This window comes from Ammodytes marinus (genome assembly GCF_949987685.1).
Source record: "Ammodytes marinus genome assembly, chromosome: 4".
Classification (NCBI taxonomy): domain Eukaryota; kingdom Metazoa; phylum Chordata; class Actinopteri; order Uranoscopiformes; family Ammodytidae; genus Ammodytes; species Ammodytes marinus.
Genome location: NC_137233.1, coordinates 10,954,981 through 10,978,298, shown reverse-complemented (window position 1 = coordinate 10,978,298; position 23,318 = coordinate 10,954,981). Strand labels below are relative to the sequence as shown.

At 39.0% G+C, this 23,318-nt stretch overlaps 2 protein-coding genes across 2 annotated transcripts; both read right to left on the bottom strand.

Moving 5' to 3' along the window:
• Positions 1-308: 308 nt before the first annotated feature.
• pkp1b (plakophilin 1b) lies at positions 309-11,784 on the bottom strand. Its single transcript, XM_080026682.1, has 13 exons — positions 11,504-11,784; positions 8,375-8,457; positions 6,686-6,813; positions 6,402-6,543; positions 5,607-5,814; positions 5,186-5,348; positions 4,139-4,256; positions 3,529-3,714; positions 2,373-2,543; positions 2,018-2,171; positions 1,633-1,819; positions 1,390-1,474; positions 309-1,004 (listed from the first exon to the last, which is right to left on the bottom strand). Exons 1-13 carry the CDS (start codon positions 11,697-11,699, stop codon positions 930-932), a joined length of 1,896 nt encoding a protein of 631 aa, XP_079882808.1. The 5' UTR covers positions 11,700-11,784; the 3' UTR covers positions 309-929.
• A 2,452-nt stretch (positions 11,785-14,236) lies between these two features.
• On the bottom strand, positions 14,237-22,600 carry smpd2b (sphingomyelin phosphodiesterase 2b). The gene is made up of 12 exons (XM_080025542.1): positions 22,552-22,600; positions 22,389-22,446; positions 20,368-20,484; positions 20,160-20,256; positions 19,589-19,665; positions 19,053-19,146; positions 18,341-18,430; positions 18,160-18,242; positions 17,889-18,021; positions 16,927-17,031; positions 16,635-16,812; positions 14,237-15,787 (listed from the first exon to the last, which is right to left on the bottom strand). The coding sequence occupies exons 3-12, from the start codon at positions 20,415-20,417 to the stop codon at positions 15,363-15,365; spliced, it is 1,332 nt and encodes a 443-aa protein (XP_079881668.1). The 5' UTR covers positions 20,418-20,484; positions 22,389-22,446; positions 22,552-22,600; the 3' UTR covers positions 14,237-15,362.
• Positions 22,601-23,318: the final 718 nt, after the last annotated feature.

Genomic DNA, 23,318 nt, shown 5'->3' with positions numbered 1-23,318 from the left:
TAGCTGTGACAGATGCCATACATTTAAATATCACCCTTAAGAAGATCCTCACAGCTGTTTGGCTGATTATGCGGTTTGAACTGGAGGAGTTCAATTTAGGTCAGCAAATACATAATGCAACAACAGCTGCATTTCTGGCTTGAAGAACTTTAATATTAAGAAATTGGGGAGGAGTAGCAGCAAGCATTTTAAACACCGCAGCCAAAAACCTAGCGGGGTGTGACGGGACGGGATCGAGAACTCTTGCTGCACAAGCTAGCTACTACAGTATGACAAACAACAACTCAGATGTAGTGATTATTCATTCATCAATTGTCACTTTTACAGCTTTATTAACACTTTTTGGGACAATACAAATACACATTTCCAAGCTCACATATGTACACTTAAAAAAGATGGATACACCACTAACAGATACACCAAAAACAAAAGTTGTCTTTACAAAATATACTGCTGCAGACAATGCCACTGTTCTTAAAGCAAGGTTGTCAGCTCGACAACATAAAATGTCCGATCATCAATGTGTGTCTAACATAACCAAAATGCTAATTATTTTTTACAAATTTGTATTAAGATATTATATATTGTGACAAAACAACAATGTCAGTGCAACATCAAATCTTCACCCTTTTGTAATTATCCAAGAAAGAAAGCTCATGGTACGAAATTGCACATTCTGAAAGAATCCAGGTAAAACTAGAAAAGCAAATAAAAACCAGGTTACCTACGTGTTAAATCTGAACCTACTCATGTTTCCCCCCTCATAGAAAAAGTTACCTCACAGCATATACAGAGCCACTGTATGTGACCTTACAATTCACATGTATGAAAACATCTGCATATCTGTGATCTGAGATGGGGTGCTGCTCAGCCTTAGTGTGTTTGCGATCCCATGGATGACTTTCGGAGACCAGTTCCCAGCTGCTGTATTAATCTATAATTTGAACCGACTTGTACGCCGCCGTGGTGACGTCATTCACAAATGAAGCCTTGCTCATCCCTTGCTGCAGGACAAACAGTTGAACAGAAATCAGTGTTCCACCTCAGTAATTACACAGAACTAGCAGTCAGTGACACGCAACGACACATCCAAGCTGTGCTGCTTTTCTAGAGCTGGAGTACGAATGTGTGCGTTCTCCTACGAAGTGGTATTATCTTGCTGATGTGCAAACAAACTCCTGAGCTACTAGATTACTCAGACATATCAGTTCAGTGTCTTATTCCTTATTGGGTTTTTTCTGAGCCTAACCCCTTCAACCTCTCCTACCCGGTTTCTCACAAATACCTGAGAGAGGTGTGGACTTTTAAACTGAAAGGTAGGACAGACACACAAGGTGACACACCCAAACCCTGACAGATCTTGGCACTCGGGGTTAAATTTCAACTCACCTTTTTGAGGAAGCTTTGCAAATCTCTTTCTGACCAAAGGTTGTAGAGAAGCACTGCTGCAGATTTTTTGGATTTTGGGAAATATCTTAATGGAGGGAAAACAAGAAAATATATATATTTTTTAAATCCGTTGGGATTAACATGCTCAAAAACACAAATCTCAAGGAGAGTCATAGGTATTCCATAATCTTGCATGATCTTATCTAGTACATACATTCTCTCTCTGCACACAGTTAACCTTACTCGTTTTGGCTGAGATTAGTCAATGCGTTGATCAGGTTGTTGTTTATCAGGTGCTTGGCACTATCAGGCTCCTTCATAAGTAGGCAGTTGGCTGTCTGGCAGGCTATGGCCAGCGTGTCATCGGACTCATTCCCTTCCTTGGTGCCTGCACTGAGGATGCCCAGCAGCTCCGGGAGAGCATTACGAACTACAGTAACAAGGCAAACAAAACCCACTGGCTGTTTAACACAAGCAAACACTTGCTAACACTGCAAATAACTGTTTAAGATAATGGATTTCAAGGAAATTGCAAAACAATATTATGGATTGCAGAGACAATTCTAGGTGGATTTAAACATTTCGTAAGATGTTGTTCACATGAAGAGAAAACACACATGCTTCTCACCCATGATATGGTGCAGGTTTGGGTTCCTGCACAGGTTTCCTACCAAAGCCACTGAGTTCTTCTGCAGGGTGACTTTGTTTGAGTTCAAAAGGGGACAGAGAACTTTCAGACCATCCAGCTTATTCACAATCATCTGGCTCATTACACTGGAGACCTGTTAAAAGAATAATATAATAATAAAAAAAAACATTATCTACGCCAGATTGAGTGCATGCATATGTTAACACAAGCAACCCTTTCTGGTGGAAATAATACATGCAATAATTACTTAAAGTTGATCCAAACTAGTTTGCTTGATGAGCTGCACAGATGTAAATGGTCAGTGAGTAACAGCACAATACATTTTCTTTCTTACAATGCCTTCATGTGTGGTGAGGTTTTGCATCGCACCACAACTGGCTTCCTGTGTTTCTTCTATCTGGCTAGAGCCCAGCAGTGACAGGTAAGTCTGCAGAGTTGTGGAGTGAATCAGCCATCCTGCCCCCTGTGGATGTGGATCCTCAACCTCTGGGTAGTCAAAGGAGCGCTGGACAAGAAAGGGGACAGATCAGTTCGGCTGCATGAGACTTTGAAGTCTTGCGGGACCAAAGACCTTTGACACATTTCTCAGATTGGTTCGGCAAAAGTCTGAGATCACATCTCAAAATTCAATCAAGTGCCATTATAAAAAATGTATTATTATTATTCCACAATGACTTCCACTGGTCTGAACCCTTGTTATAAATTGTTTGGAAAGCAATTATTACAGGATTTAATTCTCCTCTATAGATTTGTTTTCAAGTGAACTCCAGCTTGAGTTATACTGTATCTGTATGAGGTTACATCATATATATTTAAATGCTGTTTGCACCATGTACGATTGCAAATGGTCTATATGTACTGTACATCCACGTTAGACATCATATAGCCTATAATAAAGTTCATAAGGGATTTGTATTTCATCCACTTCACCAATAACATTAAACTCTTACTTCTGAAATCACTCGTATTTTCTATTATAAATGATCTAACTATATCAGATTCATTGTAGCAAAGGGAGAAATACTTGTTTTTATTGTTTTAATTTATGCCCCTTGCTTTTGAAATGTTTGCTCTTCTTTGTTTAGTTTTGTTTTCTGTTTCTAATCGATTGTAGTATATGAAGCCCCTCTAAAAATATATATATGTTTCTAATAGACCTTTAAAATAATACTAGAAAAACAAACTTTTTATAGAACGGTCAGGCAGAGAACTGTTCAAAATACAGACAGTGTCATAAGAACCAGAGCATAGCCCGCCTCATCCAAACTACATTTCTGTAAAGTTTATTAAGAGGCTTAATTTCATGCAACTAACTCCCCAAATTTCAATATCAGAAAGATTTTGTGTATTTGACTTTACACGTGCACACTGAAAGTTACTGTCCAGCCAAACTGACAGATTGTCAACAAGAAATTCTGATGCGCGACATGTACTGTAATAAACAAAGTATCTATAGGGCATAAACATGGATGTTTGTCTCTGCTGTGCACCTTCTTTGCCAGCTCCAGTTCTGATGATTTGCCCCTTAGATCGAAGCAGGCGATGGGGCCCAGGCCGTTGTTTTTGCTCTTGTTGTCTGTCTTGATCAAGGCCTTGAACCTGTTGAACAGAGCCGGAACCTCTTCCTCCAGCTGGAAGGTCAGGTTGTGCAGGATGCACACACAGTTTTCTACCGGCTGTTTTTGACACGTAAAACAAAAGACAACATAAGGGCATATTTATTTTTTTTTTTTTTTAACCTTTATTTATACAGGTAAATCCCATTGAGTCCAAAGACTCTTTTGCAAGGGAGACCTGTTCCCATTTACACGTTACCATTTACACACACATTCATACACCGATAACTATCGACATTCATACGCCTGCCTGTTTTCTTACTGGAAATAGGTTCTGCTTTATTTTTATTTGTAAAACACATTTAAAAAAAGGTGCTATCCAAATAAATAAATATAAATGAAGAAACCAGAGCATGAGCCCATTATGAGTCAGCACTGCATTTTTTTTTTTGCAGCAGCAGCATCACTCTCCAGAGAGAAAGAGGAGACAGGTTAAACATACAGTATAACAGTATACATGTATAACATTAAAAATAGACATTACCTTATCATCGGGATTTCCTGCTTCCACGCAGCCTTGAACATAACTGACCAAAGAGTCGACCAAACCTCGATATTTTCTCATCGCATTTCTGTTGCTTGCATGCTTGCTACTTACATTTCTGTTGAAAAAAATATATAAGATGATAAACAATGCTTTGATACATTATCTAAAAATCTGATCTATAAATGATATATCTATAAATGATACCCTGATTAAGACTAAGGAGATTACTATTCTCATGTCAATATCGCCTGCAACCCTGTTGTGACTGAGGGTGCTGATTATACATTCACATTTACAATGACAAGCTTATGTACGAGTGCAGACAGGCTTGTTAGGATTTGGGAAGATAACTATTTACAGTGATTACAGGCAGATTACTCATGAGGAACAACTATCGGTATAATGTGATAGATAGTTCAATAGCAGCTCAAACTACAGTTTTTAAAATGAGCTTAACCTACTACTAAGTTCTCTACATTAGTTTTACTTGAGGGAAAGTAAAACATTACCTAAAAATATTATTTTGAGTTTATTAAATACAAATAAAGCCCGTTTGTAATATCGCTGTATTTTACAATCAATCCTATTCATTTGTTTTATGACGTACAATACAATGGTAGTCTGACATTTCTCCACACCTTTGAACATAATGTTCACACCAACACCACCGCCACACCCAAACCCAAACCCGACCTAGAAAGACATTCATCAACAGCAGTTGTAAAGTTGTAGAGTTGTAAAGTGAGTAAACATCAGCAGATTGAGGGTGTGTGACTGATAGTAGGAGCAGTTTTTGGTGTAGGTCAGTATTACAGTTTTTGGGACGCCGACCATTAACCCCTTTTCTACGGACATATATCAAATTTTTTCTCATGCACATCCTCGTATTCAAACAAAATAACATAAAACTGTTGTAATATATGGATGCTTTATATTAGTATATATGAATTAACCACACATGCAGGAACACTTACTTCATTAGAGCTAGAGCAAAGATGCTGGCATGCTATCGGGTGCTAAGATGAGCATTTCTGTCTTTCTTACCTTAGACATTCAGTGGTGTGAAGGAAGACCTCTGGGTCTTTGCTGCTGCTGGTCAGGGCAGAACCTGTTGTGTGAGGCAGGATGACACGCTCCATTAAGACAGGCAGAGCATGCACCAGGTCTGGCTTTAGGCTGTCTACAGAGGACAAATTCCACAGGAGACCTGGAAAGAAGAAATAAATATCAGCTGTTGTAAAAGCATTTCAATAAAAAATTCAAACTCCTGTGGGAGAAAAATTACAATAGCAAAGTCATTTCGGCATTATGCCCCAAACACCAGGTAGTATTACAGCACTAAAAATGGCTTACTGATTGACAGCATGATCAGAAAAGGATTATACTACACAGGAGTGGCTGTATGTCGTGTGTGTGTGTGTTTACACATATGTGTAGTGCTGCATGTTTCAGAGGTTACTTGTACCTGTCAGCTGTTGCTGTGTTTCTACAGAGTCTGTTTCTCTGAGCAGAGCCACAGCGTCTGCGATGCCTCCGCAGCGATGTATCTCCATCTTGTTAGTGTTGCTTTTAAAGGACAGGTTACGGAGGGCAGCCGAGGCTGTCTGGTTGACTTTTGCGCTGGGGCTGCGCAGCAGACTCACCAAGGGAGAGACCCCGTTGAGCTTGGATACCTGCGAGACAAGAGGATTTAAAAAAAATATATTATAACTTGAAGGTAAAGACGCCTGCAAATTCTGCTAGAAGTGTAGGAAACAATGCAGCAGAGAGGCAGGTGTTACCTCGAGGTCATGTAGCCTGTGACAGGCAGGGTCAGGGGGCAGGTGTTTTTGTGTTGTTGGTTTTACTTTGCATTGTTTTGTTTGACTCAACGTCATTGGACGTCATTTTTCTACAGTATACATCATGTAGCAGCTGCTAAACCAGCGGCTCCAAAGCACTCTTGCCTTTGGGCCGTCTAACAGGTTTATCCAGCCATGGTCAGCAAGACCTAATGTGAAGACTATTTGACTTCAAAATGTATATTCTAATTCAACACACACACACACACACACACACACACACACACACACACACACACACACATACTCACTCAGTCCATTCACAATATGACACCCTCTTAGACCCTAAATTGGACTGAGGAAAAATTCCAGCAAGAAACCCCTTTAATGAGGAAAACTTCTCACACTGAATCTCAGGTTACACTCAGCTGGAAATGATGAGCATTCAGACACCATGAGAAGATAACAAGACAAGACACCTCCTCTTTGGCCTCTTCATCAATGAAAGTGTTGTGCTGTATGTAGGAAGCACCCCAGTGCCTATAAGTCTCGTCATCTTTGGAAAGAAACTCCACAGCCTCCTTCATAGTCATTTCAGGACCTTTACTGTTCCCGTTTGACCTGTAATTAAACAATATGAAAGCCAAATGCTATTTAAAAACACTGAGAGCACGCAAGAATAATTTGTTCATTGAAAAACCAAACATTTTAGTAATTTCCTTTGAAATTGAGAAAATTAAATGCCAGTTAGAGAAACACTCACCCAGGATCTTCAGGGTTGATTTCGCTCCCATGGCTGCCAGCGTCGGGAGGGTTTATCGGTGGACCAACACTAACGCCTGGCTTTGCTCCAATAGTGATCGGAGGGTCAGTTCCCTTCCCTTCAGAGGACTAGTCCAAGAGAGCCCAAGAATACAAACAATGAAAGACGATCTTGTCTTTGAGAAGGCATATTTCACATCATCTAAGCGAGGAGACAGAGTGACTGACATTAAGCTAGCAGTGGCACTTTCTGATGTGCAGCCTTGTGGGTTGGTTATACGAATAGCTGCCAACTTAAATGGGAGAGCCTGCTAAACACGTCTTGGTGCGACGAAACAAAAAGACTGTCAACTAGGGACAACACATTTGTGAGACAAGTTTACCTTTTATTGGCATTAGGCTCCCACAATGTGGTTTATAAGATAAGCCTTTATTGATCCCCAGAGAGGAAATGCAGTGCTGCACTAAACTGAAGAAAAAAAACATGCCAAAATGGGAGTCCTTTTTTATTTTATGCAACAGTGAGGCATACAATAACACTTTCAATTTGATGCAAAGGGAGTTGAAAGTCAGACCACGGCTGTAGACAGGATTTAAAAAAATACTGAGGTCAGGAGACTAATCCCACCCAACTTTTGGACTGACCACCAAAACCTTTTTTCTTATTAAATGTCAAATTATTTGATTGTGTTTCCCCTTTTCATTTTAAACCAACAATAATTACTTGAATGATTAATGAGTAAATTAGTCAGTCGGAGAATTAAATAATATTTCCTTATATATATATAATATTCCAGCTTCAAATGTGAGGAGTTTATGTTTTTCATAATTAACAGTTACTAAAATATATTTTCAGACAGTAACTCGGACGAAACCAGCTAGATTTGAAGACGCCACATTGAAGAACTAGAATATTATAATGGGCCCTTTTTGCAATATTTCACTTTATGGACAAACCAATTAATCCATTTCTTGAAAAAATATGTTGCAGATCAATCAATGATTTAAATAGTTTTTCGTTGCAGCCCTTACCTAAATGCAGTTATAAACAAGTTATTTTTAAAAAAATGCAGATTTAAAGGTATTTAAGCTGGGGTGGTAGCCTGGAAATCCATACCCTGATATCTTGAACGATAGAGGAAGCACATTTTATTTGCCAGTGCCTAGTGGCAGGTCTGGGAATGCCAGGCTACTGGGGTGGAGGATTTGGGGAGAAAATGGCAGTTGGGATAGAGATTCGAATCCAAATACCTCAACCGCTCCACTTGTTCTCTTTGGTCCCTCCCCTATCGTCCCTCCCTGACACGCTCTACACCAACAAAGTCGTGCCAAAGTGAATGGACAGTCCCAACAGCAAATAAGAACAGAGAATCGGAGCCTCGCTCTGATTGGTCAAAGTGTCAGCTCATGTTAACTTTGACCAATCAGAAATCATATACCCCAGCTTTAAGTGCTAAACGTGGAATGAAAACTGATAAATCTCAGATACAATCCTCAATGGCGGCTACAGCCCTGCCTCAGACACACATTATTACAGTATTACCAGAATTGCCACTCTCACCAAATAAAAGTGTGATAAAAACATTGATAAGGGGGCGCCCTTAGCGCAGTAGGTAGGGCGTCCCCTCCCGGGCCGGGCCCAGCAGCAGACCCGGGCTCGATTACCGCATTGATAAGCTTGTTAACTTACTGTAATAGAGCTATTCCCTTTTCCATTGGGTGCACCCCACGTTGAAAACAGGGCATCAGCGAACGAAATGATTTGTACAGGGCCTGAGGACACAGGTGGTTATCAGCCGTTATCATACATACAGTCATATGAAAAAGTTTGGGAACCCCTCTCAGCCGGCATTATAATTGACTCTGCTTTCACAAAAAATATATAAAAGTGGTATGTCTTTAATTTACCAGGAACAGCTAAGTACTGGGATGTTTTCCAAACAAAGATTTTTTGAAAAGCAGTATTAGGTTGTATGAAATAAAATAAAATGTGAAAAACTGGCTGTGCAAAAATATAGGAACCCTTGTGGTTTTGTTGATTTTAATGCCTGTAACAGCATGTAAAACTGAGGACTTTAAACACAAAGTTGGTTGGATTATGTTGTTAAGCCTTGAACCTCATAGAAATGTCTGTTTAATCATGAGAAAATGTATTTTAGGTGCCTAAATGCAAGTTGCACTTCTCTTTGACTCTCTTCTGAAGTGAGACAGAATGGGATCATCAAAACAGCTCCCAAAAGATCTGAAAAACAAAGATTGTTCATTGTCATGGTTTAGGGGAAGGCTACAAGAAGCTTTCCCAAAGGTTTCAATTGTCAATTTCGACTGTAGGGAACGTTGTCAGGTAATGGAAGGACACAGGCACAGTGGCAGTTAAACCCAGGCATGGCAGACCAAGAAAAAAACAATTCAGCGCAATTTGCACCAAAACATCTGCTTTTCATAAAGACCAAATAACTTATTTTTTGTCTCATCAGTCCAAAGAATTTTCTTCCAATATGAATCTGGCTTGTCTAAATGAGCTTTTGCATACTCCATGCAACTGTATCTGTGGCGTGGGCGCAGAAAGGGCTTCCTTCTCATCACCTGGCCATACAGATGTTTTGGTGCAAATTGCACTGATTTGTTGAACCATGTACAGATACACAATCTGCAGCCAGATGTTCTTGCAGGTTTTTGGAGGTGATCTTTGGGTTGTGTGCAACCATTCTCACAATCCGCCGCATATGCCGCTCTTGTACTTTTCTTGGTCTGCTAGACCTGGGTTTAACTGCAACTGTGCCTGTGTCCTTCCATCCCCTGACAACGTTCCTTACAGTAGAAATTGACAATTGAAACCTTTGGGAAAGCTTCTTGTAGCCTTCCCCTAAACCATGATAATGAATAATCTTTGTTTTTAAGATCGTTTGGGAGCAGTTTTGATGATCCCATTCTGTCTCACTTCAGCAGAGAGTCAAAGAGAAGTGCAACTTGCATTTAGGCACCTAAAATACATTTTCTCATGATTAAACAGACATTTCTATGAGGTTCAAGGCTTAACAACATAATCCAACCAACTTTGTGTTTAAATTCATCAGTTTTACATGCTGTTACAGGCATTAAAATCAACAAAACCACAAGGGTACCCATATTTTTGCACAGCCAGTTTTTCACATTTTATTTTATTTCATACAACCAAATACTGCTTTTCAAAAAATCTTTGTTTGGAAAACATCCCAGTACTTAGCTGTTCCTGGTAAATTAAAGACATACCACTTTTATATATTTTTTGTGAAAGCAGAGTCAATTATAATGCCGGCTGAGAGGGGTTCCCAAACTTTTTCATATGACTGTATGTACAGCACATACATCACAATCTTTGTCTCATTGTCATTGATATAATGTCTTGGTTTAAGGCAAACGGGAAAACTGTTACCGGTTCAGTTCGACTAGTCTTATCTCGGGTAATAAAACAGGCAATAAACTCTGACAATAAAACCTGAAGGCCAGCCAACACTGTGAGAGTGGGAACAGGAATAAGTGAAAGTCTGTAAGGACTCCTTCCTGTAAATGTCACACATCTATGTCACTGCATCCTATATATAATGATTTTAAAATGTTTTATACAGATGTTTTTATAGAACAGACTCAGCTTTCAATAGCCTCCACTATCTTTTTTTAACAAAGTCTTTAATTGAGATACATTTGTTTGAGCACTTGAATGTTTTATTTTATATACTCAGTTAACTATTCTGTTAAACGTCCTGTAAATTAAGTTTCCCTAATTTAAAGGTTTAAAAAATGTTTCATTGCCATGTCCACACCACAGGAGGCGGAAAAAAATCTGGGGGGGAAGAAGTTTGAAGCCTTTATTTATTCATTATTTTAATTCACAAAGGTTCATTTAGTCTATCTTGATAGAGAAACTTGAAAGTTCATGTCAACAGACTAGTATTCATTTGTTTGTCACAGCAACAGCTGACGCTTCTGAAAAAGATTGCAGGAAGTAATCAAAGCATGTCAAGGCAGAAACAAATTAATAATAGTCTCTTAACATGAACTTTCAAGTTATTCAATATTGTGTTGGACTTTGTAGTCCCAATGAATCGTACTGTATCTAAGTATACTGGAAACTGCATCTTATAATGAAATGTAAACTTGCTCCAGGCCTCTAAATCATCCAGGGCTGTTGTAGCCACATATTTAAAAAAGAATGACTCATGAGACACAGTCTCGACAACCCTCCACTGAAAACTGTAAAAACATGTCAGGTCTTGCCACTTGTTTTTTTTATTTACTCAGACCATTGTAACGATTATTTTTCTTACATGTTCTGCAACTAAACATTTAAAGGTACACTAAGTTACTGTGGGTGTTTAGGCCTACAGCAGCGGGCCAACAGTTTTGTTTACAAAAATATTCTATTCTTCTAGTTTGGATCCAGGTGCCTCAAAATAATTTTGTTTTGAATAATGAGAGAACTTATCAACACTAAGAATTGCATATGCTTATTTAAACTAACTGCAGGCTGTGCACATGTAAACAAATCCCCCTCCCCTGACGCTTCATAGTGCACCTTTAAATTAAGCAAATATGTAAAAGACAATACCTTAAAAATCTACATCTGCTTTAAAACTTAACAGAACTAACTCAGAACTGTCTCTAAAAAAACAATTGTGGCCTTATTTCCTCCCAGTGAAATTATTGGGAAAGTATGGACTAATGCTGTCTGCCATGTTACTTGTCCATCATTTCCTACAGGATATTCCCATAGGAAATTCCTTAACCTCCCAAGTGTTTCCTATAGGCTATAGGCCCATTGTGCATCAGCTGCTCTTACTTGTCGGAGATAAAGACGTGGATCCGCTCGTTCTGCTGGAGGTTCTTCTCGACGTTGTCCTCTTGATAGTGTGCACTTGTTCCACGACGCGCTGTTCTCCTGAGCGGTGCAGAGTGGATGTGGACGGCATCGCCAGAGACGTGTCGTCCACATTCACGATGGACATAGCGGATTTCAGCGGACGCATACTCGACATTTTGACTAATAGTCCAGGTGGGCCCCAACAACGGCTTCCAAATGAGGCTCGTACGCGAAGCCAGTAAGTGGTGTTTGAAGTAATAAAGAAGGACTTTGCCCTGCCCTACACGGTTAAACCGCGCCCATCCTCGCACAATTAGCTGCAGGGTGGCATTTACTCACTATCACTCTCTCTGCCAAATAATAAATAGTAGCCTAATGACGCTGCAATATGCTAATGGTGGTTAATAATAACGTTTTTATTGGGAACGATTCACTCCAGTGCAGCGGTGTGTAATCAAATGCATTTAATTGTAGGAAGGCTTACACCGACACAACTTTATATTTATGATTGGGAAATGTTTTACCTAGTTTTTTCACTTCATAGCAAAAACCTGAAAAGCTATACTTTTTAGTTTGTGTTGCATTGCATACACAACTTAAAGGTGAACTACGAACTTTGGGTGTGTCAGAGAAGTGAAAATGTTCTAAGGTAGCCTATTCTCATAACTGAATAAACAAACTTTCCTCACAGGATAGTGTGATCCCTGGAACATTGTTTTAAGTTAGAAAGATTCCTGAAAAGTTACTGTTTCGCTGTTGTTGTTGTTGTTGTTGTTGTTGTTGTTAACAACAGCAGGGCCAACAATTTGATTTACAAACATATTCTAGTCTTGCAGTTGGTTCCAGGTTTTGATTTATGATTATGTAATAATTCCATACTAAGAATTTTATGTAGATAACATATGTTTTTGTAAACTTACTGCAGGCTCTGCACATGTAAACACATCCTTCTCTGAAACTACACAGTGCACCTTTAATGAAAAGCAAAGAAAATAGCATGTTTTGTTGGAAATTAAAATTCTTTGTAAGGTGTCACAAGCTAAAAACTCAACATTTTATTTCAATAATTATTCTTATTTTACACTGTAATTTACTATAGGTGTGTAATCGATGTAATGCATAAACAAGTTAAATGTGTCCTCCCTGTTGTGGAGAACAAGTCAAAAATAGCAGAACATGGAAATAAGCAAGCTAAGTACCTTTAAATTGGATCTCAGCTAGATATTTCTTATCATTATCTATTTTATGGTAACACTCGTATGGGACAATGTGTAAAATTAATACTTTCAATTATATTTGCTGATAATACTGTTATTTTACCTTTACTAAAATTTGAGTGCACTCCTTTTGTATTCATAATGTAGAAATGTTAATGTTGAATTGGTACTTTAACTAAAAGGATCTTAGTGCTTCATCCATCGCTGGTGCAGAGAGCCAATCAAAGGTCTGTGAACCAACAGGCTTCATTTCATCATGTTTTTGAGTCATGTCAAGTTAAATATAGGCTACAGTCATTTATTACAGCCACGTCATGATGAAGGACTTTGACTACAACTACTCAAACAAAAGACACAAAACAGACTGGATTAGGACATATAAGGAAGGACTAACACAAAAAGCCCTTAGAGCTGTAATAGTCATGTTGTGATTTAAGTGAATGAATAAGTAAAAGTGAGTTTACAGCTCGGCTCAGACATGTTAACACTGGTGATTGCACCTTACCTTCCACGACAGCAAGAATCGGAAAACTTAGGAATTAGCTCATGTATTTAGCAACAATGACAAAACAGAACAGAAAAAGGACAAGATGTAGGTAAAAAATAAATAAAAATGGGTCAACAATTTGGTTAACATCCATCCATTCATTGTGGATGTTCTCCTTAGACATACTGTAATGTGACTTAAATATCAAACTAGTAAAATAATTAGGATTTTTGCTGAGAATGCAAAATAAAAAAAATAAAAAGCAGTTTAGTTGGAACGTTGCAAAAAATTTTAAATACTTACAGAAAATTGGGACTGACAAAAGTCCCGGGCTTGCACAAGAGATTTGTGGCCTCGATCAAGTGTTTCAGCTGGACCTGCATAAAACCAGCTGTACTTTAAATGCTAATAATCTTTAGTAAAAATACAATGAAAAACTGTAGCGTGTAGTTGTGTAAAAGTGCAGTGTAGCCTAAACTTCATTCAATCTAATAAGTATTTAGTATTTTTAGGGATTGTGTCATGCATTTTGAAACGCTCTACAAACTTATTGTTTTTTAACTTTCAAAATAAGCCATGGTATTTTTTTTTTTGGTAATGTCACTTAATGCAATGTAATTATGTTTTAAATGCTGTGAATTAAAACATACTGATTGAAACTACTCTGGGAAACAAATAGAACCATTTAATGTACCACACCCAAGGGTGCTCTTGCCCTAAGGGCTTGCATGAGCGAGCAGGAATGTGCGATCTGGCAAATCTGGCGTCTCAAACGACATAGACCGTCGCCTTTGTGTTGGAGATGCTACTCTAGAGGTAGTTTGGTGTTTAGACTACTAGGAAGGGCTGTTTTCATTTGGAAAGGTTCACCTGTGTGATGTTCTTGCATTGCTCTCTAGTGGTGAATGAGGAGATTTGTTGGTAAAGTGAATTATTTCTTCAGCTGAAATGAGTATCAACCTATGACTTGTCACTTCACCATTATCCAAAGTAAAAATAGTCAAAAAGCATTGGAATAAAGTCTTTATTATTGCTTTCATAATCATGCTCATTAAAATTTTAAATTGGAATGAACATTATAAACATTAAGAACTACTAAGTACTTTTCCAACATGGTGGTCGAAGATAAGAATCAAGTTTAAAAATGAACAATCATTGTTACGTTATTGCTGATTCATAAAACTGTCTTACAGAGATATGGAACAACAAGTAATTTACCAGTTGACAAAAAAGAAGTGGATTATCTGGTTAGTCAAGAAAGTGCACTGCACAATAAAGACGTATTTAGCATTTCAAATTTTCCTACAATACATAATGTTTTGTAAAACATGTCAAAAATAAAGTCAAGAGTTAATGTGTATAAATGAAAAAATATCATCAGCAAGATTCTTTCTGTTTTACTTACAGGAGTGTGGATTGTCTGTGACATTAAGATGCTTTCCAGTGCAAGAGAGTGGACATGATAACTGAGACATGCAGATAAATGTGTCTCCTTAAGTATACAACACTGAGGAGTTTTATCTGGCCCGTGAGTCTACTACTGGCAGCTCTCTGCAATCTGTCTCGCAGGAGGAAAGAAACCGTCATCGACCAAAATGTAAACATACAACCTTCGGAGTGTCTGCGAGCGCAGGGCTACTTTTTGCTCAGTAAAATCAGCAAACAATCTGGACCCACTACGATTATGTGGTGAATGGACTCTGAATCACAAAAGAGATGCCTGGAATTAAAAAACTGAAACAAGTGGTCCCGCTGTATCTACTGGTGGGGAGGAATGCAAGCCGGACCTGAGGCTTCAAGAACACAACCGGTCACATTAATGACCTTTAAGAACAGCAGTATAACAGAAGTGTCAGACTATGTGATAGGGAGCGTGTCTGTTGAGGTGCATAGAAGGTAAAAAAGGACAGTAATAGAAAAAGTATAAAAATGTCAAAGTCAAGTCCTGTGCTACTTTCAGAAACGTCGTCCACGGACTCCTTCATCCTGCAGTACAAACCTATACCTCAAGGGCATATAACACATTCAGAGGGTGATAAGACTCCTTCAAACCTCCATCTTAAAGCTCACTTCAAAGCCTTTTTTTTTTTTTTTTTTTTTTTTTTTTCACTATATGACCAACTTGGCTCCTGCATTATTCCTCCGGCTTTAAGGCGCTGGGGCCCTGTCCCTCCTGGGGCCTCCTCTGGGGGTCGTGGGGCTGAGCCAGAGGAAAGCCCCTGAGCTTCTCTTGCAGACTACCTACAGCAAGCCTCATCTGGTCTTCAGCGCCCTGCAGTGACTTGAGCTCCATGGTGTAGAAGATGTAGAGCAGAGAGGTGGTGAGCAGGATGGTGAAGCACAGCGCAGCCAGCAGGTAGAAGGAGGTACGAGGGAACGGCTGCTCGGCCCCCAGGGCCAGCCAGGGCACGGCCGCTATGGCCAGCTCCAGAAGCAGCAGAGCTAGCCCCATCACCGCGGTGCGTGCGGCTGTGTAGCGCATCCTCTCAGCGCAGTGCAAGCCCACTTTGACCTCAGTACGGGCCTCTGTCACAATGTTGACCAACTCTGCAACCCCCCCTGAATATATGATATGAGAGAAGAGATAAAAAGCCAAAGCCAAGTCAAAAATCATCTCAGAGATAATGGTCAACTTGAACACAAGTGGCATTTAATTCAAGTCTCCAGGTGAACAATGAAGACGGAGAACGACTAAAGCCTGTTACACACTACGCGAGAAGAAAGAACAAAGTTTTCGCTGACACAGCTGAGAGAAGTTCTTTCTGGTCTGGACATTTCATACTTCACGAGAACTCAAGTTCGGCCCAGACGATGTGTCGATAAGCTGCGAGAACAGCTGAACAAGAGAACTTTGTTCTCTGTTCTTTGTTACTTAAGCCAATTGAAACACTACACAAAATATTTACTCTGCTCTTAGCAGAGTAAATATGATCATTCGACTAGTTTGCTCACAATGACAATGCTAACACACTGATGTTTAGCTTGTGTTATGTTACCATGTTCAACATCTTAGTTTAGTGTGTAAGCATGCCACCATGTAATTAGCACACAAGTCAGTAGTTTGCAGGTAATTTGTCATAAACCAGACTATTTGACAAATGAAAATTTTGTCCTGATGATGGAATGGAGGTAGAAAAATCAAAAAAAGTTCCAACAATTCAACCTGGGGAGACATGAATTTCCATACCAAATGTCATGACAATCATCCAATAATTATTGAGAAATTAGACATAAACCATAAATGTGAACCTCTTGACACAAGAGTCGGGGATTAATCCCTTTAGCCTGTCATGGCAATCAATCTCTAATCCATGAGATATTTTAGTCTGGACCAAATCGATGAAACGGCAGAGCGACCAACATTGGCACACCAAGAGCAAACCACTTGCATGGCTAGTAGGAATACCTGCTCCAGAGTCCTGATTCTTTGATTGGCTGTCACTTCTAGTCTGGGTCGGAGTGAGCGCCTCCAGTCTGAATTCAGCCGTCAGAGCCTCGTGGTCGGAGTATGGGAATGGACTGTCAGGGACAGAGCCTTTGGTGGTTGACATGAAATCACAATGGATGCCCACTTTGGAAGAACCCTGGGAATTGAATTTAAAATAAATAAATAAAAGTGAAATGCTCTATTAAAACTCATTACAAATTCACCTAATGAATCCGACATCCTGCTTAATTAAAGTTCAGCTTTAACTGACCTTGAACAGGATGTAATCGATACGGATTCCCTTCTCAAAGGGACCAAGCTCCTTTTTACTGATGAAAGGGTTGTCAGCTATTAGAGTGAACCCGTCCTCACATCCCTGCAACAGAGAATTACTTTCAACTTTTAGCACATATACTTTCGTAGCACTTTTCATACAAGAAATACAGCTCAAAATGCTTTACAATAAGGAAATAACATGCATTCATTACAAGGGTGCTTTACATTGAATGGAATGCAATGGAATGAACATAAAAACCCATATGGATTATCAACAACTGTGCTGTTGTTTTCATAGTGTTGTCCATTATTTCTGTCAGTCATGATGACCTTTTAATTACAAGCTTAATTCTTGCACTATGGGGCCGCAATGACACTACTGGATACAGTTTTAATTTTTTTTCAAAATATTTCACAACACATGTGTTCTAATTGAGTACAAGTGTACTAATTGAAGCTGTGTGTGAAGGAAGTGTCAAAGTGCAACAATTTCCTGTAAAAGATACAGTTTGTTATAAAGATGTATTTTGACGGCATCTAGCCCCCCATGCCATTGGAAACCTTCATGTTTGAAGAATTTACAGAAGCAATGGTGGAATTTGAGGACGAGAAGCTAGTTACTAAATATGGCATCATCCAACACTGCCTCAAGTTTTTCAACATTATCAAGTGACAAGACGAAAATGTATTTAGTCATCTCTTCCTCTTTCAACAGGTGCATATCCGGCGTACACCAACTGTACGTACAATTGCGCCATTAAGTGTGTCCGACTGTTCTGTGTTACTATAGAAACATGGCACTGCAACTTGGCGGTTCGCCCCGCTGTTATGTGTTGCTACCAAGTCTGTTCTGAAAAAAACACCAATTTTCTTTTACACACTGCGCCTTTAATGGCTGGATTTTAGAAGCATACAATTCAAATACCCATATTGTGTTGCATTGTTGTCACTACCTACGTCAAATTTAGCAGTCTCTAAATAGGAGTCTTGGAGTCCAGTGTAGGTCCTCAGTAGTCTGTTACCAACGTCCTGTGGGTGCATGTTAAGGTCGCCACCTAAAATCACCACATCGGCTGCAGCAGAGGTGTGGCTAAGAGGGTACGGAGGAACATATCATTACCAAGGATACAACTCACACTTTGACAAAACGTAATTACTGATGTTATGGCAACAGGTCTGGTTCACCAGTGGAAATATACACTACAATTAACAGGTAGAAACACTGTACCGGATGAACTGCTGCAGCTCCCAGGCCTGAACCACTCTGTGAGGTAGATAAGAGTCCCTCTCTCTGCAGTACTCAGCATGCAGCTAAAATAAATTAACAGGCACCACGGCACATTGAAGAATCATTTTATATTGTATATATTATAGAGGCATGGCTGAGAGCTGATATTAGGAAACCTTACATGAGTAAGATAGACGTTTGCAGTCAGGCTGCCGATGTTCAAAACAGCCATCCCGACGGCTTTACCTCCAAACCAGTCCCCATGGTGAGCCTAAATGTTGGTGAAAAATACAAGAAGTTAAAAGATACATAAAAGCATGCTTTTTTGCAAAGACAGGTTATAACTCTAGAGAATCATACTGTATGTCCACTTTGAGGTTGAACATTTTTGAATGTCTGTCAATCCATCTCTACACTGGCTGACTGTATGTTTGGTGTGCATTTCAAGAGTTAAGTAATAATTATTCAGGACTTTCTATTACTCCATGTGAGCCCAAGGACAGTGTGAGATGCTCTGGTAGGTCTCCATTAATAATTTCCCACATCAAGAAGTGATTTGGCATCTGAAGGCACTGCCTCTTGTGTCTGGAAGGACCTCCCGAGGAGATAAGGTGTCTGTACATCTTAGAGAATGCAATATCTTAAACTGTTTTCATGTTGCTCTTTTATTTGCTTTTGTTCTTTCTATTTCAACCAAGCAGTTCCTTTTTGTTTCAATCTTAAGTGTTAATATTTTCATCAGGCATCTGCTGGTTTGTGTTCTTGTTATTGGCAATTAATGAGATTATCTTTTTTTAGCAGTTTTGTTCACCATTGTTCATTGTTCCATCAAGTCATAATGTAATCGTACGGAGCAAAACACTACTTTCTCTGTTTAGGCCGTCAACACTTACCATGTACGGATAACCATTCAGCGAGTAGCGATACAGAAATGTGTCATGGATCCTGTGTTTGGAGAAAATGGCCAGGCCGCTGCCAATGACTCCACTGCAGAATGAGAGGAAAAAGCAAGACGTTAGAAGAAGTTTCACAAAACACCAGCTTATTGATTATTGTTAAATAAATACACTTCATGTATGCCATTATAAGTAGATGTGATTTGTAGTAGTTGTGAGAAAATATCTACTAAAGTTGACAGTTGCATTTTTACTGCAGAGGGGATTAGAAAAGGAAGGCCTTTGATTAATCTCAGTCTTATGCTTTGGTATGGAGGTCAAGACAGAATTAAACTGCAGGAATTAATCCCAATAGGTAAAGGCTTAAGCTTCAGGAAAATTCTGCAGATGGATCAATGCCATGAGAGTAAATTTTCCTGACGCTAAGGCACTTCAGGAGCCTTTTGAAGATTGAACAAAAAACTCTTAATTAAAATCAGATTACAAGACGTTCAAAAGGTAACATGTGGGGATAAGATAAACAAAAATATTACCTTTTGAAGTAATGAGAGTGAGGATGACTACTAGCAAGTGTCTTTTTCAAGGAGAGAAAGTCTTTCTCACTCCACACCTGCAAAAAAAACATGATCCCTTTTAAAAAAGAATAACAGGAATCTTTTCACAATAATACAAGTTTACAAGACGATTTATGAGAGCTAAAGTGCGTAACTTTTTCATATAAATAAATGTTGGTTACATTCAAGCCATCGCCAAATTAGTTGATACAAAATTGTTTAAGCGTAACGGCTCTATAAAACTCTCTCTGTACTTCTCAGTAGGACAGTGTTTACAAACTGGTGTTGCCTCCTGGCAGGAGCTCAGAAAAATTCCCAAGAAGTGCCCAAGGAATGTTTCACTTGTTGATTCTACTGCTAATAAAGAATCAGTCCATGCCCGATCACCGTGTTTTGGCGCTGATAGTGTTTACTCGGATTTCCGTATGGGGCCAACAAAGCTTACGCACTATAGCTTTAAGGTTTGCAGAATACACCAAATTTAAAATCAGCGCAGATAACATAAAGAAACTCTGCAACTTTGTCAGAGGTTTGCTTTGCTTCCACCAACCTCTTGCAGTAAGACAACATCATGCCCTTCCTTGCACAACATATGTCCAATCAGGGCATAGCGCTGAGGACAGTGTTTGCTTATGTGGCGGATCCCCCTGGAAAAACAAACAGAGAAAGAGTGTGAACATGGGGTTTCTGCAAACATGAATCAAGACAAAGAAACACACACATTGCATTAAGAATCACTGCAAACCACAGCCACTGACCAGCAGTTCAGAGAGAAGACCCGCACACTGACAAAGTCTGTGTTAGCCATGCGGGCAGATCAGTGGACCAATACAGTTGATGGAGTGTCTGATGAGGTGAGATGACTGGGACAGCTCCTAGTGTGCAAGGAAAAGGGATTTTTAGACTGAGTTTGATTATTGAGATCTAATCTTTACTAAAAACATTGGGAGGAACATCAGGGAGCACAAATACATCCAGCATTAACACCTGAGCACTGTGAAATAAATACATTAAAAAACTTGAGATATTCAGCTAGGAATTGCAATTAGACCGAGATGCACAAATTCAGATTATAACATACAACCGTTATGAACTGAAAAAGCACACAATCACGAGACCAAACATTAAAAACTGCACAGTAATCATCTTAAGTGCAAGCCAAGCAGATTGCAGCCCAACTTATGGTTCAAACTGGGCCCTAAATTGTTTTAAGTATTCATCTTCACAATTTTGAATAGTAAAAACTGTCAACAAATTTTGATTTTGTTAATTTGAAATACTATGAATAAATTGAACTCTGTATAATAAAATAAGGAATCGGCATCTGTAAAGGTCTGAAACTATGTTTTTCTTTTTTTTTGTGTTGATACCGAGCTGACCCTGGCAGGACTCACTATGTCATGCTGTGGGGGAAAATAAATAAATAAATAAAGTACAGAGGTGATTGCAGTCACTCCTTTTTCCTGGAAGTGCAACAATACACCGGCCCCACACAGAGTGCTGACCTAGCTTTGCTCTGTCTGGAGAGAGAAAAGGAGGAAGCCAAGCAATGCAGTGAACGTGATTCAGGACAGAGGTAAAACTGGTTAGTCATTGTGTGTCAATACAGAGAAAGCAAACAATAAGAAAAAACATATTTCTTAAAACTCTAATACTAACTGTGTGTGTGTGTGTGTGTGTGTGTGTGTGTGTGTGTGTGTGTGTGTGTGTGTGTGTGTGTGTGTGTGTGTGTGTGTGTGTGTGTGTGTGTGTGTGTGTGTGTGTGTGTCTTCATAACACTACATCATAGAGGAGTGTATACAGACAAAATAACTCAGGTTACAGTTATTGGCAGCAACAATGGACAAAGGGAAAACTCAATATCAAAAAGGTGGAGACTTTACAAATGCTGGAAGGAAATGAATTCACTACAAAATAGTACACGACAGGCACATTTGGACACCAACTAGACTACACAATAAGTGTGATACTGTGTTGTGTTTTGGTACATACATAAAACATTCTCGGGGAGTGTTTTTTTATCTATTTTTTTGTAATGTAGAATTTCTGAAACACTTGGGAATTTGTTGGCTTTCAAACTCCCCCTACATTCACAACTTTTAGACAAATTTGGTATTTCAAAAGTCATTCTTGGCACTGCTGTGAGACTTGCACTTCTAAAAAGTGGAAGAACTCCAAATGTTCCCTTGGAAATGAATGTCTTGATGAAATGATTCAATTTTCATTATGTTGGAAAAAGAGGAGGAAATAACTGTCTGAGACTTGGGAACACTTCTGGTTAAATGTTAAACTAAATCAACCATATAGGTGTGTTACATAAATAAATAGGCTATTCTTTTTCATTTCCATCCATGGCTGTCAAATATTATTTTTTAAAGTGTTGACATGTTGTTACAACACAAAGACTTCATATAAACTTAAGTTACATGTGGCCCAAAATGATGGTTTTCGTGCAATAAATACAAAAGGTAAAAAGGTAAAGTAACGTTAGCTTATTGACAAGGTGGTTGAAGTTAAAGCTAACGTGAACAGCCAGACTTGATCGCCTTCGGAATGCTATGTAAGTGGAGATGTTGTGGAAACCATCAGCTTCATTATGTGGCTTTAATAAACGAAGGTTAAGGCATTGTACCCGCGGTTAGATCACTTTAACAGCTGTTAAGAAGACAGGTGTAGCTCTATATGTAGCCATTTGGTTAGTCCCAGTAAAGAAAAGGCTGACACCGGTTTCTGTTGACTTGTCACTTGAAAAGTTTATCGACTAGCAAATTTAACTCACCTCGCAGACCTGTAGACTTCAGCTGTCGGTAACGGGACGGTGATGTGCTGCAACTGTGCTGAATATAAAATACCGTTTGGCATTGATTAGACCCCAACCACTTCCTGTTAGCTTGCTAGCTAAGAATTATGGTTAAAATAGTTACTTATTAACACGCGCTTACGTCACGGCAAGTCCGTCAGCCTCTTATGATAAAGAACATTACGTTCACGGTATTTCGACCCTTACGTTAACGACTCTATACACAATGTCGGCGAAATGTCAACAGAGATGTAAATATTTGTTATCAGCTTCGGAGTTTCCTTCAAAATAAAATAAGATGTTTCATCTGCGTTCGTATTTCAGTCACAACGTATTGAGCACACGTGTAGGACATACTTCAAAAAGGAAAAGTAAGAAACGGGAATACCCTTTTAAGAAATCGTATTCAAATAAGCAATCGTTTCTTTTTTTGCAAGATTTTAATTTTGAGGCTTCGACCGAAAAGCAGTTAGCTAACTTGATAGCTGTTTCCGGTGTTGCACCGAAAGCTGTGACCTGTCAGAATGTGTGACCATAGAAGGCGCTGTTTTTTATTGATTAACCCAGTCTCATAGTGAAATATAAGCTATGTGAAAACGTTGGTCCATTGCGCAAATCGAAATCGTAGAAGTTTCTCAAAATTGGCACTGAAATGGTCAGATTTTTTTTTTTTTAGGTGAATAACCCACCCATCACAGTGAAATGTGTAGGCTATACTTTTTCCATTGCACAATCATTTTAAATTGGAAGCAAATAATTTAATAATCTCAATTGCAGGGCTGTTTTTGTGAAACTGTTTTCAGCTGTGGACCAACATAATTATTAAAACATTTCACTGTGAGACTGGGTTGTTATATACCTACAGTCTATTGAAATCAGTTAAGAAATAATATGGTGCGTTCCTTTGAA

Excerpts from the sequence above, each read along its gene's own strand:
- pkp1b (XM_080026682.1), bottom strand. The coding sequence starts at position 11,699 with ATGTCGAGTATGCGTCCGCTGAAATCCGCTATGTCCATCGTGAATGTG. Across the intron at positions 6,544-6,685 it reads ATCAACCCTGAAGATCCTGG|GTCAAACGGGAACAGTAAAG; the intron begins GTGAGTGTTTCT and ends GTTTAATTACAG. Across the intron at positions 1,475-1,632 it reads ACTAATCTCAGCCAAAACGA|ATATTTCCCAAAATCCAAAA; the intron begins GTAAGGTTAACT and ends CCCTCCATTAAG.
- smpd2b (XM_080025542.1), bottom strand. The coding sequence starts at position 20,417 with ATGGCTAACACAGACTTTGTCAGTGTGCGGGTCTTCTCTCTGAACTGC. Across the intron at positions 19,147-19,588 it reads CACTCTCATTACTTCAAAAG|TGGAGTCATTGGCAGCGGCC; the intron begins GTAATATTTTTG and ends CTCATTCTGCAG. Across the intron at positions 16,813-16,926 it reads TCGATTACATCCTGTTCAAG|GGTTCTTCCAAAGTGGGCAT; the intron begins GTCAGTTAAAGC and ends TTCAATTCCCAG.